Below are 19,170 nucleotides of genomic sequence, written 5' to 3'. Positions count from 1 at the left end.
TGTGCCTGTTGGCTGTAAATTTTGCTTTTCATGTCTGCAGGATTCCTCCTTAAAAAGAAAGCAAAAAAATTTTATTTATATTTTAAATCTCCCTTCTGTTCCACTTTGCAGTACACATAGCCTCTTGTGCCTATTTTTATTCTAAGGCAGAATTGAATACGAGAAAACATGTGTGTTACATGTTTTAGTGCTACAAGTTCAGAGATTTGATTTTCAACATGCTTTTGCTTTCCTCATGTAATAGCTCATTGCAGCAAACTTGTGTTGTTGGTTTTGCTTTTGCTTCTTTCCCCCATTGACAGCTCTGTCAGTGAAAGTGAGTTTGGTTATTTGAAAAGTCAGCTTTCAAAATGTCAGTTTCCCTTTTTGAAAGGAAGCAATGGCTCAGGCCTTTCAGAAACTCAGTCTTCAGTATGCCATAATGGCCTCTTCTGCATATCAGAGTCCCAAAGGGCCTGGAGCCTGTGAAAAAATCAGAAAAGGACAAATTGATGATGAAGGTGGGGTGAGAGTGAAAGTATGTCCCTGTAGTTAGAAGTAGAAATAGTGTAAAAATGAAGAATTATGGCAAATATGCTTCAGGCTTTCTCAGCTAAATTGGATACAAGACAGTATAAAAGAAGAAGCACATGAATTTAACTAGTTGAAAGCCATCTTATTAATTCCTTTTTTAAAAGAGTGTTTCTATAAGTGTAACATCTACCTGCTGTGTTGAATAAAAGAACATATGTATATAGATATTTTTTATTTTGAAAAATGAGTGAAGGATTTTTTTTTTTTTTTTTGAGACAGGGTCTCACTATGTAGTTGAGACTGACCTGGAACTCACTAGTAACCCACAGCGATCCTCTTGCCTCAGCCTCCCGAGTGCTGGGATTACAGGTGTGCACCACCAGGCCTGGCTGAATTTTTCATTTTAGTTGTCAAAGGAATTCAGTAGAAGATGGTAGATCTCATTGTTTAGGGCTAGGTCATCTATGTAATGATGTCTGGTCATTTGGAGTTGATGATTTATAAGTAATAGCTGTATAGAACTGATATACCTTTCACTCAGAAATTTCACTGCAGTGTATAGAAAGCATTACTAATTAATGCAATATTAATTTTGAAGATTTCAGAAACAGAATGGAAACTCCTTGGTCTTAGTAAATACTCAATGTTGGTGGTTTTCTGTAGCCAGGTTGGAGAATTCTGAGCCACTGTCTCAACAAAAGAGAGCCATAGTCTGTTGGACATTTGGGAAAAACCTCTGCCTCCTGAAGATGCATTGATATGAATTCCAGGATATAATATAATCTTTAAGATTTTTTGAATGATTGCATTTGCTTTTTGTTTTGTTTTGTTTTGGTTTTGGTTTTTTGAGACAAGTTCTCACTATGTAGTTGAGACTGACCTGGAACTCACTACGTATCCCAGGATGGTCTCGAACTGACAGCGATCCTCCTGCCTCAGCCTCCCGAGTGCTGGGATTACAGGCGTGCACCACCATGCCTGGCTTGCATTTGCTGTAACTTTGACACACATGTAAAATAACTTTGCCTTGGTCATTTAGTGCTTTGCATCCATTCATTAATTCTAGCTGGCTCCTGCTAGTATCCAGCAATTGACATTTCTGCCAAATAACTGATTTGTGGATCTGGTATATTAGAACATTACAGCTTTTTTCTTGAAAATAAGCTCTGAGGAAGAAGCATGACTTACTAAACCTACAGTAGGTCTAACAAACCCCAGCTCTTTAAGCAAGGGCAGATGATAAATAGATTTTAATTTCTTAAAGCCTGTCACACCTAGGACCTCATATAAACTTCAAAAAAGTATTAGTTGACGAGACTATTTGTGTCATACATCTGGCACAATCTTTAAGATTTTTATTCTGTTTTCATAAGAAAGCGCAGGGTTTTGGTTATAGAATGGTATTGTCTTGAAGCTGGAAAGAGTTTTGACACTATCCAGCCTCTACTCCCTGATCATATGGTAGAGGAAATTGAGACCTCGAAGGTTACACACTCTGGGTCACTGATTTGGGCTCAGCAGAGGCAGCATCTCTATCCATCTTTGTTCTCAAGGTGCTATTCCTAAACTCAATTTTCTTAGGACACTTGAGTTCTCCTTTGTGTATAAAGGAAGTGCTGCTATTAGAAGCCAACCCCAAGTACATGTCTGAGTCAGCTGTTCTGCTGCATCATACACAGCCACACCTCTAGCCAGCATGGAGAGTTTGCTACTGGAGCCAATCACCATGAAAGCTACATAACAGTTACTTGTTGGCACACAGATATGTTTGGATTTGCAGTCTTTTTTAACCATTTAATTGCCTGTGCTAATGTTGCTTCAGTATTTAATATTATTAAGACTATCATGTTGCTATTGAAAAACTCTGAGTCACAGAAGAGGTGGAATATTTGCATGGATACATACCTGTGTAGCAAAGGGACAAGGGCCACCACCCTGTTGCTATCCCTGAGGGAATGCCCAGTGAACTTCAGAAGAAGGAAAAGTCAGACTTCCTAGCTTTTAAAAAACAAGTAACTAAAAGGGCAAAATCAGTTTGAAGTCTCACTGCTTTTGGCTAGAAGGGAATTAATTTACTAAATATTACAAGTGCAAGTATATGTACCTACATCTTAATGATCACATCATACAAAAAATTAGGACCACTGAAATTAGTTAATATTTTTTTGGTTTAGTCAAATAAGAAATTGGGAGTTTTAAGTAATACTGTTGTCCCTTCTTAGCCACACATTAACAGGGTGAATAGATTCCTTGAAGTCTTAGCCAAAGATGGCTAGATAAGTACCTACCCAACTACTGAACTGTATGAAGTATCTGGACATCCTGTGCAAGGATGCAGCCAGCAAAGATGCTGACTCTGCTCAGCGTCAGCTGGATCCATTTACAAAGACTAATGAGTTGTCTGGCTTGGGGTGCACAGTTGCTTATATCTGTGCGTTGTGTGCATCTCACATCCACATGCCTTCCAGCAACTGTTCTTTATGGAGATGCATTGGTAATGCATACCTTGTGTTGCTATTTGCCAACAAGGCACTTTTTCGATGTTATTTTCTTCTGAAGCCAATATGACGCAATTCTGCTGATGGATGAGGAGCCACTGATGTGGAAATACGTTAATGGAGAGAGTGCATTAAAATGTCAGAGAGAAGGGGCAGAAAACTTGTGAATGTGTCAAGCCCTAGTTACAGTGTGGTCTCTGCTGAAGAGCAGTGAATGATTTGTACTTTGTATTTTGTACAGTTAGGGTTTTGTTGCTGTTGTAGTTGTTTCTTTTTGTTTTTTTGGTACCAGAGATTGAACTCAGGACCTTGCACTTGTAAGGCAGGCATGGTGCCACTGAGTTAAACTCCTAGCCCAGTACAATTAGGTTTTAACATAATAGCTATGATTTGAAAAGTCATGTTATTGAATGAAAAAGAGAAAAGATTTCAAAGGCTAACACAGAGTTTTTGCTTCTTCAATTAAATATAAGACTTTTACATTATCATCTAAATACTATGCTTTCATTTTTATTCCTCTTTTCCTAGAGTTACAAAACTATTATGGAAGCCATAAAGTACTTTTCTAAATCTTCAAATCAAAAAATAGTACAAAAGAACAGAAGTTTAATGACATCAAGGAGTCAAATTGTTAAATATATAGCAAACATTTAAACATAATCCCAGGAGGAATAAGGCCCATGGCCTGAGTTTTAAGAAATGTGGACAACTCATATAGAACACAGGCTCAAGCTTTGGACTTGATGCTTGGGATTCCTGCTCCTGAAGAGCACTGGTGACAAGTTTAGGGAAGAAAGAGGAGAAAAGTACAATCAAGGCATTTATTTTCATGTTTCACTGAAGAAAGTATCTGGAGCTGACCCACAGGGTGAAATTAGGAAGAGCATGGGTTGTAGCAGAACTGATACCTTAACTTCAGCAGTCTGTTGATTTGGGGCAAAGTTTGTCTTCCCAAACCTGTTGTACTTTTGCCCTGTGGTGTATTCTGGGACATCAGGATCCTCCTCCTGTCAGTATTCAGAATCGCCCCCAACTCTACCCTCCTCCCTTATGAATACCTATGTCCCTATCTGACTTCCCTGCAGCTGCTTGCTGTCCTCCCCACCTGAGATTGCTCATGGTGTCTGTGAGGGATAAGGACTCTGTGCCTTTCTAAAATGTCTAGCCCACTTGTCTTCATTTCTGCCCTCATAGCACCATTAATATCTCTGCCCATATGTTCACCTACACTTGCACTGGACTTAAGATCTAGAACCAACATCATGGTCCACTCACCCCTGGGAAAGCTCAGCAGCATTGCTCAGCAAATTTCATTTATTTAAAGTTAGAATTGCGAAGGGGTTGCTAAAATCACACATGTATATCAAATAGTGGTAAAGGTCTGTACTGTCAACCTATAGGCCTTTAATCATACTAGTGGAAGTGGGGAGGTTTCCTCAATCTGAAATTGGATAACTTCAACACTTTTCTGGGCTGCAGGTAACAGGAAAAGTGTTTAATTGATAGGACGTGTTCTGGGGCTTAGTATAGTCCCGTTTGGAAGTCATCATGGATGACCTTGTAAAGAGCAGCAGTAGATTCTTTTGACTGCTCATAGGTATCTTGGTTTAGGGGCATTAAGGACTGAGACACAGCTCCTGAAGTTTTCTTTTATTTAGGTCTTTGTTATTTTGAACTTCACTTTTCTATCATATAGATTTAAATAAAGAAACCAAACAAAAAACTCATAGCCATAAACTAGTATGGTTCTGTCTCCTTCTCTGAAAATTAATTGGACCATATTTTGTGTGCTTGTTAAGATGCCTGCAGATAAGCTCTTGCCTTAGTCAATTCTCTGCTGCTTCACCAGGAGAAGGGCAGATGAGGACGTGAGAAACTTATAGTCTGGTTCAGCTTTCAGGCCTTACCTATAGCATTTTTTACCCTAATTTGAATAGCATATTATTTTACCAAGTTAAGTAATTTTGTGGTTCAGGCCATCTTTAGCTTAGGAAATCTCTGAAGTTTAGGAGGATTTTAGAATAATCAGAAATGATTTTATGTTCTCTAAAATAAACACATCCTTTGTTTACACACTAAATATTGCTGTGACACATTATATGGAGTGGAAAACTCAAGACCTAAATTAATTTTAAAACAACTGATATATTCATTGGTCCATTGAGGTACAATGTATGTCACGTTTAGGCTGATGGGTTTTATTTGCAGGGAGGAGGTTGTTTGGTAGTGTATGCTGACAAAGTCACTACTGCTCTACTGCTGAAAAGGTCCTGTCTAGAGCTGTTGAAAAGTAGTGCTCTTCAAGACAGATCCTTTACCAAAGGGAGTGGGGACTTAGTAATGTGCACCTGGAAAATGACTGTTAATTGTCCCTCAAGTATTATACAGGTTGCCTCGAAAAGATCAGATTGGCCATCAAGGAAGGATCTTGGAAAAGTCTCAGGAGGTCCCATCACAGGCTGCTTAGCTCTTTTTCTTGTTTCCACCACTTTCTTCTGAGGCCCCATCATTTGTTGGACCCTGGCATTTGGACCCTAAGGGTCCCCCATCCATCCCTCTGCCAGAAATTCTCTAATCTCTTACTTTTTCTCTAAGAATAAATATGAAGCCTCACAGAACTCTGAGGCTCCCTTTCTTGCCATGCCTGCCCAACTCACTCTGAATGCCATGGGGCCCTCGTATCTGCTGTTCCTTCTTTCTTACCCAGCCAACTCCCATCTGACCCTTAGGTTTAGGAGAGGGTTATCCCCTCTTTGGGGAACTTCATGCTCCCTTTATTGTAAGTTCACATGGTGCAGGGACCTTCCACACCACAAGCATGATTGCAGCTTCCCACTGGCTGCTGCGGTTGGTTGGTTTGTTTGTTGTTTGTTTTGGCCACTATTGTGTTCCTTCTCTCCCATTCCTGTCCTCAAGCCTTTTTGCAAGAGCCATCCCAGATGAGTGGTTGTAATTTTTAAGTAGAAAGTATTTTTGATTAATTTAATTATTTCTTAGTATTTCTCCTTGACCAAAAGGAAGGGAATAGGTTTGTTTTTAAAAACAGCATATGGTTATGTATTTCATAAGAATTCAGTTTTTATATCAGGGCACTTTGGTTTTTCTTTGTCTTTCATTTAATGATACAAATGCTGCTTTACCTTCACAAGATTGATTTCTAGCCAGAACTACTTGCTTGTTGAAATTACAACATTATTTTGCCACTAGCATTGCTAATGCAGCTGCTCTAGGCATGCTGATGGATTAGCCACACCAAAATTTGACTTGAGCTTGACAGCTGCCTTCTCTGTTTTGATTGTGTTGTTTTGGGGGTATATGTAGTAGTATTTTTCTCTCTTCAGATATTAAATTTAAAATAACTTCAGCTTGGTTTCTTCTTAACACTGCTTTCAAAGGGTCACCATGTAATTCTGTTGGAAATCTGTTTCACCAGTGACACCTGTGTAAAAATAATTTGTTTATAAAACATTTTAAATAGGGCATCAGGTATAATGTTATGTATACAGTTGGAGCTCTCCAAAGAAACAAAATAACATATATAAAAATAAATTCTGCTGCTGTGGGGCTTTTCAGGATTTCCAGTTCTGCTTCTGATTGTTTAAGCCTGGTTTATCAGTAAGCAATCTTTGCTGGCTTCATAACTCAGTCTATACTTACGTTTGCAGTTTGTATGGAGAAGGATATATATTTGGCAATCGTGTTTAGTATTCCAATAAAGGGTATGTTGCTTTACATTCTCTAAATGTAATTCCTAATGGCATATGCAGTGGATATGCTGGATCCCTGCAGAGGAGAGCTTCCCCAGCTGGGCTTTTGAGTGGGCTTCATTCATGTCTACTCTACAAGATTTCAGTCAAGTATTTCTAACTGCCGAATTCAGTCTGTAGCGAGGAGCTCTATTCCCTTTGTGCCTTCACCCTGAGCCAATGGAAATTGTCATTTTAAAATTGGTGTTTGCTTCCACCCCCCACCCCCCCAAATCAGCCTCACGTCAGCAGTTGACAGTGTAATCTCTGAGAAATTTCCAAACTGCAAAATAAAGAAAAATCTATAAAAATATTTATAGTCTATAGAAAGGAAAAAAATCTATTATATGTGAATGTGTGTAGAAAGGGAGTCAGGAGTGCTTCCAAAAATGTACTTGCAGATCCCACTTGCAGATTATTCTCCTTATAATATCCTGGGTTTTGTTATGACAGGTCTTATATACCTAGTCTAATTCAAGATCAATTTAAATGAAGTTCTTCTGGTTATTCTGCAGGTCAGCATGCTTATGTAACAAGCCCCACATCATGCATCCTTTGAAAGATAGAGGGAGTAGTGCTATGGGGCAGGTAAGCAAGGGGCTGTGCAATCAGCAGACTGATTCATCAGCACCATCTGACCTGGTCATCTTCACAGTGCATGGTCCGGAAGCTACCTTAATTTCCGTCAGCAGCACAAAATTGAAAATGTTTATCAAATTATGAATACCCATCCCCAATATGGTGGGCATTTATTGCCATGGCCATGGATTAGAAATCTGTCAAATCAGGACAGCAGTAATCCAGTCTCAAAACTCTCTAAGCATGTAGACCCCTAGAAACAATAGCCCAGTGATTCGCTGTACCAAAGGTCCTGAAAGGACAGTCTGCTTTTGCATAATGAAGATGATTTCTGCTGTTACCGTGAAGGACCAGCTCCCCATTTACTCAGGTGAGCAGCTGCTGTACTTGAGACTACACATGCTTTGTGTTCCTCGGAAGACTTGATTTCCTTTTTCTGCTTCCCTTCTTGGACACCCAAAAGGCCTGCAGTACACAAGGTCCATTGTTTCCTGGATATGGATGCCCAGTGAACTGTTCTTGTCACGTGCACTACCACCCCTCACTATAGCACCTCTCTAAAGCCTGGATGCCAGGAATCCCATAGAAGGGACTGAGAAAGTACTGTTCTGTTTAGCTAGCTTCCCACCATTAAAGATTCATAAATGAAACTGAGGGAATGGTGTCGCACAGGTAGCACTACTGCCATTAGACTTTATTTCATCAAATGTCAGAGGACCTATAGAGAAAGAAGTAATAGTATATCTGTACATAATTCCATCTATCTTCCTCTAGGAATTAAAAAAAATTAAATGTCTAAAATGCCTAGAAATCATATCAGACATGTTTTTAGATAGTAAAATATTGATGTATCATTACCAGCCCTTCCTCAGTCAGATATAAAAATTGAGAACCAAAGAACAGCAGTGATTTGCTCCCACACCCAAAGAGACAATAGGTACAGGTAGTGTCAGAGGTGAGATACCAGGCTTTCTAACACTTTTTTAAACTATAGGTATGACTTAATTGAGCACCATTGTGACAGGCAACAGACATCTGATGCACAGATGTTAAGTGTTTTACTTTTTTGTTACTTTAAGTATTTTTTTTTAACTACAGGCTTGTGTACTTTTGTCATCTCAGGGTGACAATGTGGGCAATGCTGATGTGGGAAAGAATTATAGCTTAGGGTTGGTTGGTTACTTCATTTAATTCTCTGCCTCATGAATTTTGTATTCTGATTCTGTTTTCTCCCCTACTATAAACAAGTCTCAAATACAATTAGTTGTACTACACAAGAAACTGAATTTGGTAGAAGCTTCAAAAGGTGACCATATTTTATAGTGCCTTGGTACAACAATAAATATACTATCAATTCATTCCTTTTAAATGTTTTTAGTAACTGTCTTACACAAGGGTTAATAGGCCTAGATGCTTCTCTCATAAGGCTCAAATACCTAGAAGAACCCAGACATAATGAAATTGAACATACCTAGGAGAGAACATGGTACTGTACAAGGCACAGATGTAGCTTCCATCAAGATGGCAGAGATGACTTCTAGCCTTGAAAGATGGGAGGTTAGAAGCCACTAAAGTGAACCTTAGAGAAAGGGGCAAGGTTGTCTATGACTTGAAACAATCAGTAACTTGTTTAGAAGTCTTTCAGAAAAGAGCCTGTTCGGAAATAAAAGGTGCTCCTGAGTGATTTACCTGCTAAGAAATTGAGAGAATGACCCAACAGGAGCTGCTTCTGAACTGACATCACTGTTGAATTATCTTGTATGGGCGTGAAAGCACCCCAGAAGGGAACCCGGGATACTTGAATTAGTACCAGCAGTCTACAAGATGACCCAAACCACATAGCACCCAAACCTTTGAAATACTCTTAACATGTCTAATGACCTACAGGTTAATATGATGTCACTGGATAACCTCATGTCTTGTCTGGGGAACAGCAGAGAGCCCTGTAATAGTGGTCAACCCTCCATAGTAACCAAAGTAGGCCCTCAGCAAGCTGAGACTCCAAAGCCTGAATAACAGCTCCTCTCCCAGAGATTCACTTCCAGTGAATTCATTTTTCAGCCTCTGAGAATGTTATTTCCAAGCTGTCATTGAATATTGGTACAAATTTCCTTGAATGTACTGGAGGAGGTGGCTTTTAAGCCTTTTAATGCCTTGATTTTTCAACTAGTCCATTTTTGTCTGAATTTTTCTACAAGCCAGAAAGTCCATTGAAAATAAATACATAAAAGGAAAAGTAGATTGGTTTCAGAAAATGATTTATGTTAATCTTCTTTTTTTCCTTTTGTTTTTTTGTTTTTGTTTTTTGGTACCGGGGATTGAACTCAGGTCCTTGCGCTTGCAAGGCAGGCCACTGAACCTCTGAGCTAAATTCCCGGCCCATTCTTCTAAGGAATCTCTTATAAAATGTTGACTGTTATACATTAAGACCTACCACATGATAGTTTAATGGTAGTGGAGCAGAAATCAGAGTTAACATGGAACAGCTAGACAAAGTGTCTGTGGACTTTCCACCCTCTTCATAGCTTTGCCTCTAAGAGTAATATTACAAAAATTTTGAAAAGTTTTTTTAAAGGTATCTATTTACATAAGGAACACTTGATTATAAAGATGTATCTTGGTTACTTTCTCATTGCTGAGACAAAATACCCAATACTCAGGGTTACAGGGAGAAGTTTTGGCTCACATTTCATAGAGGTTTCAGTTTGTAGTTGGCTAACTTCAAAGCAGGATGGCATGGCAGAAGGGCATCACAGAGGAGAAATAGTTCATGGCAGGCAGGAGGCAGCAAAGAAGCAAATCAGCAGCAAGCAAAAAGTTATAGGAATGCTCTTTCTGTCCTGTATATTCTATGTAGGCTACCTGGTCTTAGGGTGGGTAGCATTCATATGTGGGGTGGTACATCTTTAATTCTAGCATCACACTGAATCAATCCTAGCATCACATCCTTAATCTAAGGATCACACTCTAGATCCAGCTACCTCTGAAAAGCCCAACTTATGACCACATGAGGTTTTGGGGGGGACATCTAGATGTAAGCCATAACAAGGCAGAATCTTTTAAAAGTTTTTGCCATACTGGCACTGTCTCTGTTGCATTGGAATTATCCCTTGGAGAATAATACCACTGAGCCAGTTAAATCTTTCCCCTCCCAATCTCATTATCAGTGTCAGAGCTGACATTGTGTGATGGTTGTCTCCTTCAAATTAAACAATACTCTTTACTTTGCAAGGATGAAGGAAAATTGTCTCTTGCCAACCAAGCATAGGACAAAATTTAAGTCGCCAAGAGATGATGTCATCAGTGTGTACCAGGAGGGACAACTACTCTACCAATTTGGGACAGTTTAGCTAATCTAACTGCCTGTCTTCTGTAACAGAGAACTCTACCAAGCATAAATAGAGCTCTTGTGTCTACTATGTAGTTTTAATATCAGGAAATTGGTGTGCTTTTAGTAGAACCTAACTTTAAAAAGTTAAATAACAGAGTTGAGAGTTTAGCATTTCCTTCTCATTTCATTAAATCAGAAAATTTAGGACAAAGAAATATTTTTAATAACATCCTTATATTGCCCAGCTATTTTTGATATCTCGACTTCTGTTTTTGATGAGAAGATGGTAAGTAATGTTAGTAGGCAGATTTTTTTAAACAATTTGTTTTGCTTGCTTTGGTAATTCCTGTTCTTATTTCAAGTTCCCTATTCTTGCTTATATTTCTCTATATAACTAATAAGTGGAACACTTGATAAGATTATGAATGTGGTGTTTCTTTGTGTAAATGCAATAGTTGCAATGTTTGAGTGGTGTATTGCACATATACACAGCAGTAGAGTTTAGCATCACTCTCTAGGAAATAGTCTGTTTTTAGCAAACATGAAAAATTAGCCTTACCCTTACATGAGTGCACTATTAGAGATGACTGCCAAGATAACCTGACTGGTATGCATGGTCAGTACATGTGCTTGTGCTTTTATCTTCATACAGGCAAGGCAGTTTTCCTGGCATGAACCAGAGTGGACTCATGGCTTCCAGCTCTCCCTACAGCCAGCCTATGAACAACAGTTCTGGCCTGATGAACACACAGGGGCCACCTTACAGCATGACACCAGCTATGGTGAACAGCTCAACAGGTAACCTGGCAGCTCTGTCCTGAGGGCTGCCCTGTCTTCCTGTCTCCTCTAGGTTTCCACAGTGACTGTGCCCAAACAGCTCACAAAGGCAGATCTGCTGGTGAAAATGGGAATGTTACTACTTCCCTATTGCTGGGAAACTGTTTGGTCTATTTGAGACTTAAGGATTGTGTTATATTTTATGTAAATTGTTTTATTCCTTCTGTATTTGTATAGCATGTGCATATATTTTGAGTATCACTGGAGAATTTTTTTGCTAGACACAATGTTCTCTTTATCTGTGAGAATTATTAAGAGTATTAGAAGATCCCAAAACAAGAACTCTCCATTTGACAGTTGTAAAGATAAACACATTTCAGAGGAAATGGTTAAAGAATATAAAACAAGGGGAATTTGGAGGGCTTTATTCATTTAGGGAAATACCTTAAAATGTTTATATGAAAGCAATGACTTTATAAGTACTATATGCAAATTATCTCTATAAAAAAACTGTTGTGAATCTTTCATTATGTTTAGTTCTTTAAACCCACTTAATAATCTCTACAGTTGTGTTCTTACAAAAATCACTTCTGATTAGTACATTAGAAGTATTCTGTGAGTTTGTGGGAAACATCAAGAATGTCTGCAAACTGCCCAGTTTCTCATCTCTACGACCCTTGAGCCTGGCAATCAGTGGGTTCCTACCTCAAGTTCCTGAACCTTCCCGAAGATACAACATGCTGGTTCTTTTTTTTTTTTTTTTTTTTTTTTTTTTTTGTACTGGGGATCAGACTTGGGACCTTGTGCTTGCAAGGCAGACAGAGACACCACTGAGCTAAATCCCCAGCTTCTATGTGCTGGTTCTAAAGTAAGTCAGTGCTGTATGTCTTGGCTGAATGGCAGAGATCCTTCTGGGTTTGTTCCTTTAGTTAACACAGAATTTGACATAGCTGCTCTGTGGCCTCCATTGATTTATGACATGTCAGGAAAGCATTGTGGAGAGTTAGAGCCCTGGCTCCTTCAGATTCCTTTTTCCATTACGGCTGCCTTCTGCTGCTGTCCTGGCTTCTGGTCTTGGAGAAGCCACGCTTCTTATTTGAGCTTCTGAGTCACCAGTTTCTAGAGTATCATTTAATAGTGTCATTCCCTTATTATTATTTTAAAGGTTTATGAAAGAGGCAAACATAGCTAATACTGGTAAAATTGTGGGGTGTTTTAAATCAATAAAGTAGTCCTTGCTTAGGTTAAGCAGGCAGTTACTCATTCAGGAAGGTGGGTGTTTTGTATTAGAGATGAAAGTGCAAAGTTCCAGCAGTCTGTTACCAAGGAGCCTCAGCAGCGCTATCCCAGGTGACAGAGGATCGGGGATGTGACAGTCTGTGTTTTGTCTGTCTTCTAGAAATAAAATTACTGCAGATCATTTAAACTCCCCTATAAATGTTTACCCATTAGCATTACTCATTTTTTGTTTGGACCTCACAAAAAAATAACCAACAATAAACATGGCACAGTGCCCTGCCCCAAAAGATTTTTAGTGGGGATTCAGAAAGGGTTTCTTGCAATTATTTTTAGGGTAATTCAGCTATTCCTTATCTTACATGGAGGAAATCTGTTCAATCAAAAGTCATTTATTCTCACCACCTGAGGTAATAGTATTTTTATTGCATTATGCATTTTGAAATACTGAATTTTTATCATTTAAACATCAAATTTTGCTCTACACATTTTTGCGATTTTTTTTAAGCATATTAAGTCAAAAGCTGTCCAGTAGAATGTAATTAGGGAGTATTGACCATTTAGCATTTACTGTGTATCTATTGATAGCTCTGTGTGAATCTGCCATAAATGTGTTATTCTGTGAGGCAACAGGAATGACACAGGGCATTACAGTGTGGCTCTTGATCAGGATTTGGAGGCTAAGGTGTACACTTGGATAGAGATGGTTTAGGAATGACTCACCATCACATCCATCTCTTTGGCTTGAGCCACTGGAGATAAATTACCAGTGGAAACAGTAAAACATTTCTCCATCAAAGTGTACTTTCAGAGAAAGTAGAGATAATACAAATGCTGGCCAGGACTGATAGAATTTTCTGCATCTCAGTTAATAACCTCTTCAACTGACATTCTAGTATTCTCTTCACTGAGTTCAGACAGTTGTGTTACAGACAGTGTAGAGGGCGAAAAAAATCTTCGTATGTAGTGACAAATTGTTATAGGGTTCAGTGAGCAAATAATTATTTAAATGGAGTCAGTGTGAGTATAAATGTGACAACCATTTCTTTACTTAAAATACCAGAGGAAGTTACAGGGTAAGCAGTGGGGATTTTTCCTTCTGAAAGAACTCTTGGTTGTGTTTTAACTATTTAGATTAGAAGCTTAGAACTTTATTTTATAGGCAAAATTACAAGTCATGTTTAACCTTGTTAAATATACTCATATACAATGCCTGTTTTGTTAGTTGGACTGTACTTATTTGTATTCCATTTATAATATTTATTAGCCCTATGTTTATTTGCATATAAATCGTCATCTTAAAGTGGACATCTAAATTTTAAAAAAACAAACCTACCATCTATACTTTTGAGTATGCCTCACCAGAAGACACTCCACTAAATGTAGGACATTTCTACTCACTCTCCTCTGGACAGTAAAGGAGCAGCCATATGCCACTGCAGCCGTGCCTTTCTCTTATGTAGAGATCTATCTGGTCAAATTGTAGTAGTGAGTCTTTCTGTCGCCCAGCATTGCTCAGTCCCACATGCGAAGTGTCCTATTAATGATGCATAGCCTGTATAGAGCATAGTAGTCACAATAGCCCTTTACAAAGAAAACAGCCCATTGCACTGTTATGAAATTATGAACCACCTATTTCAGGATCTCCTGGAATGCTTGTTAAAACTAGATTCCCATCAGAATTTTTGAGGATGAATCCGGAAATCTGCATTCTTCACAAACTTCTCAGAAATTTTCACATTGAAATTCAAGAACTGCAGATTTAGGAGTACAGTGCTACCTTGGTTCATGAATACTTTTGTTTGCAAACAGTTTGGTTCACAAACAAGTGTTTGGCACAATTTTGTTTTTGTTTGCAAATTTTCATCAGCTGACAAACACAACCATGACCATCCTTCCCACGCAAATACAAACATGGCCATCTTTTACAAAATTGTAGAACAGATTAAGTTTATGAACCAAAGTACCACTGTATTTTGCTCTGCTGTCACCTAGCAGAACCACCACCAGCTTTGTGTGATATTAGCTGTTAATCAATTTGCTGATTTGAAATTTAAAAAGATGCACAAAACTACCTAGAATGTAAACTTAGCAGCCAGATAGCTATTTTCTTGGAACTTTGGAGTCTTCCATACTGGAAATTTGGGGCCCTTAAGCACTCTTAATGGGGTTTGATTGTTCAAGAAGTTTGCAAAAGTGTCTGTTGGCTTGCTTTAAGTTAATGATTTTAGGTGAATCCCTTCCTCCCCCGAAAACCAGCTCTTAAAACAGAAATGCATGCTGAAATCTTGCCAAGATGTACTGGTGCACCAGGCCACAGGACTGGGGCTGTTGTTCTGGCCATTCTCCTAGAGCAGCCACATGTAACAGCTTTGCTGGGTTGGCTGCACAAGGGAGCATCACTTGTGCAAATTAGGGGTCACACTCAGCCTCCAACTTCTCACTGTCACTGTCCCCAAGGAGGTTCTCAAATAGGGATTTTTCAAGTTTTTCTCATGGCTTTTCTGACCCAGCAAGAGGGAAGTATATCCCCTGAGCTTTTTCCATATCTCTTATATGTGTCATATTAACAGTGTATTTTATATTTTGCCACATATATAGTCATGAAATCTACAGATATACACACAAAGATGGGCCCTTTGTGCTTTCAAAAACAGTAAATAAAGTACTTTGCAGAATATGGTATATTACCATCAAAAGAAAATAACTGAGTGTGTTTCTGATCCTGTTTTACCATCTTCTGGGAATGACTCTGCAGCCTTACAGGGAGACTAAAAAAAGGCTGGGAAAAATCAGGAATGAATGCTCAAGTTCAGTTTTACTTCTTTCCTATGTTCTTTATGTTCTTTTGAATGTATTAAATCTAGAGCAGAGTAACTGCCTTCGGACCATGACCCAAGCTTTCTTTAAGAACTCATTCTAGCTCTTAAATTTCAGTGGTGTGGCCAGAGGCTGTGTTTGAAATGTATTTACAGCACTCAGGCAGCACTTTCTGCAGCCACAGATTACTTACTGCTCATCCTTGCATCTGAACTTTACATACTAGGTTACTGGTTTCAGTTAGAGAAGAAACAGTGCCTTGGTGTAACATGTCCATAGGGTAGTAGTGCTCTTGTTTGTCTGGGAAACAAGGAAAAACGAATGCCCTTGGAGTACCACTGCCCTAGGAGACATGCAGCTCTTTGAGAATTCTGATAAGAAGCCAAAGAATAAGCATTTCTTCAACAAGAACAGTAAAAGCTATAGTAAGGAAAGACTTTATGATCCATTTGGTAAAATAAAATTTATACTGTCAGGCAAAAGAATAATAAAACTATTACTCTAAATTATATCTTTATCACTCAAGATAATAAAACAATGCAGTTTTTAGTTTTTATAATTGCATATTTAAAGTGTTCCATTCTAAACTATTTGAGGAACTTTAAACCAACATAATGCTATGTAAGTCTAATTTTTAAATCTGTGTAAATATCACTAATTGTTATAAAACATATTAGCCTAGTTCTTTATTATTAAAATTGCTTTTGTTTATTGATTACATAAAATATGGTATTGTTATTTCTATCTTCAAAATAATATTCAGGCATAATTGTAATACTCATAGAAATACAACTGAAAGTTATCACCATTACATGACCTCCCACTTTCTCTGGAATTGTGCTAGCTATGATTTTTGCAAAGCTGTTTTGAGATTTCAAAAAAGGGATGTGTGGAATTTCTTCTTACACTTTGCTGCTTTTTTTATCCTTCTATTCTTCTAAAAAGGATGTTTTTAAATGTACAGGTTTACTAATTCCTGTGTGGTAGACACCAGAGATAAAACTGCACGAAATCAATCCACTACTTTGAACAAGGCGATCTTCTTGGTTGTAATATCTCTCAGCTGCTTTTTTGAGGTTTCACACATTCACAAAAATAACAGCATTTTTAGCTGATCCCAATAGATTTTTTGCTGCAGCTGCATCACTTGAAAAAGCTTTTTGTTCCAGTTCTCAAAGTCTAAGTATTGAAAGTAATTTTAAAAAAAGAAAAACATCCTAATTATGATTTGTGTATGTTGTGATGACTTTAAGGGCTGACTGGGCTGCAAATGGGCTTTGAAACACTAGCCAATGTGCCTGTGGAAAATACAGGATTTCAGAGTGTATTATTGAGGGTGCTGATGTAAACTTACGGGCACGTGGCAGGGTAGGCTTTTTTGGCAGGACCTGTGTCTCAACCTGCAGTAATGCTAATGATATTAGCAAATTAGCACCAGAGAGCTTGCCAGCTAATTCACCAGAGCCTGCTCACTCTCTCACTGCTGTAATTAAAACTAATTATTTTCTAAAACATAGTAATACATGAATATGTGCAATAATCATTTTGTAGTGGGCAATCTGTGGAGCCTTTTTTAATGCTGGTGGGTTTTTGTTTTTTTGGCACACTGTGCTCCATGTGTCCTGCCTGGTTGAGCCAGCACTTGTCTTTGCAGGGTGTGAAATGAGTCCTGCGTATAGACCTCAGGTTCACGTTATTTTTACAGGGAGTGTTTTCCAGCTTTCACTGCTTAATAAAGCTTGTCCTTCTCTCTCTTGTCCCCTAGCGTCCCCGCCTCACTCTGCTCTTCACACATCTGTTTGGTGTCTCCCTCACAGCCCCTCCAGCCCAGGGTTGTGCAGATGGTTTTCACAGTGGGGTTCTATGGAAATTCAGCTGTTAGTCCCTGGATAGCTACACCAATTCCCTACTATAGCCTTGTTCTTCCTTTAAAAAGAAATCAAAACCTGTATTTTTAACTGGAAAGTGTCTCTTAGTATCTGCTATAAATGTGTATGAATCAGTTATTCTCTGGTGAGCCTTTATCTAATGCCTAGAGGAGACAATTGCATTACTGAGTCTAGAGAGAGAGAATGTATTGGCTCTGGACCTACTGTAGGTATGAGATGGTGCTGAGTTGCCAGGAAGGGCTAATGTCTTCAGGGTCCATGCCTGGCTAAGCATCCCAACTCTACTGCAAAGTTATTAGAAATCCTTCCCTTCAAAATTTTATTTCTGAGGATTCTTTTTAAAGCCATCCATATGATTGTGTTCCCTTATTCTAGACTAGACCATGTGCAACAGATAAGATTTTCAAATGAGACAATAAATACTAAATAATTTAACAAACTGTAGATACTTGGATTGAAGAAATTAGGAACAAACTAAGGTAAAATGTATACACACCCAGCATTTATTTTCAATACCTGATGAACAGTTTAAACATTTGGCTTCTTTTCACTTTTTGCTTACTCTGATCAAGAAAGCTATAATAATTTTTAAAAATAAAAGTTGAACTTTTAGTGGTTTGCATCTTAAACCAACCCCCCCCCCGTCTCTCCCTCTCCTTTGACAAAGAAAGGTCACCAGAATGTAGTGCTGTTCAAATTTCGGAAATTCATATACTCCTAGTTATCATTTCTCTAATTCTTTTCTTTCTTCTGGGAAAACTCAGGTTCCCTGTGCTTCAGTAACTCATGTTGGCAGAACAGTCTGACAAATTACATGTATAATCCTGACTCTTTCTCCTGTTTTCGATTAGCATCTATGGGTCTTGCAGATATGATGTCTCCTGGTGAATCCAAACTGCCCATGCCTCTCAAAGCAGATGGCAAAGAAGAAGGCACTCCACAATCTGAGAGCAAGTCAAAGGTACTTCCTCCCCTGCATGCATGTGGGTGCTGCCTGGCCGAAGCTGCCCTGCTGTTACCTCTTCTCTGGTGTTGGCTACATTTTTTTTTCCACTTCTGCATGCCTTCATTTTGTGCAATATATTCATATTCTTTTCTTTCCCCAACCCCTTCATGGTGTGGATCTGAAAGTTACTAGTTCTTATGGCATTAACTCATGTTCGCGGGAGGGGGTGGAGGGACAAGCCCACCTGAGAAAATTGCTTTGGGGGTGGGGTGAAGTAAGGGATCTTGCCTGGTTTTGACACTTGCAGCCATTTTCTCTGCCTTCAGTTTATAGCTTCCTGTTTTGGCCGCCTCAGCAACAACAACATACTTAATATTTTGCTTTCCTGCCTTATTTGAAAAATAAGGTGAACAGCCTTTTTTTTTTTCTTTCTTTCATAAGGGGTAACCCATGCTTAGCATTCCATGTAAGCTTGAAATAAGCATGGTGGCTTTGTGGCCTTATCCAGCATCCAGCAAACTTACCAAATCATATTAATTAAGAATGTTGTTTTATGACCTTTATATATGTGTGTTTGTGTGTGTGTTTGTACATGAGATCGAACTCAGGTCCTTGTGCTTGTGAGGCAGGCAGTAGAACCACTGAGCTAAATCCCTGGCCTGGATTGTGGTTTTTCAGTTGGGATGGAATTGGTAAATACTTCTTTCAGACTTTACTTTTTACCTATAGAATATGTTGTTTGAAAAACAGGGGCTGTGATAGGAGGGTCATTTAAAAAGGACTTCTACAATTGTTGGGAATTTGTGCAGAACCTTAGCTATTCAGCCCCACAATG

The 19,170-nt window shown here is 38.6% G+C and overlaps 1 protein-coding gene across 3 annotated transcripts in view; it reads left to right on the top strand.

Annotated features, from left to right (window-relative positions):
• Arid1b (AT-rich interaction domain 1B) overlaps positions 1–19,170 on the top strand; it is a 350,262-nt gene that overhangs the window by 298,857 nt on the left and 32,235 nt on the right. For 2 of the 3 annotated variants that reach the window (XM_033763303.1, XM_033763301.1), the window contains exons 9-10: positions 11,320–11,465; positions 18,241–18,350. In XM_033763303.1, the coding sequence (XP_033619194.1) occupies positions 11,320–11,465; positions 18,241–18,350 (256 nt within the window). The remainder of the gene's footprint in view (positions 1–11,319; positions 11,466–18,240; positions 18,351–19,170) is intronic. The other variant, XM_033763302.1, reaches the window with a different exon arrangement.

Source organism: Fukomys damarensis, unplaced genomic scaffold, assembly GCF_012274545.1.
Source record: "Fukomys damarensis isolate Sample0158 unplaced genomic scaffold, DMR_v1.0_HiC HiC_scaffold_14, whole genome shotgun sequence".
Taxonomy (NCBI): Eukaryota; Metazoa; Chordata; class Mammalia; order Rodentia; family Bathyergidae; genus Fukomys; species Fukomys damarensis.
Note: the sequence above shows the minus strand (reverse complement) of the source record. Positions and strands in the feature narration are given on the sequence as shown.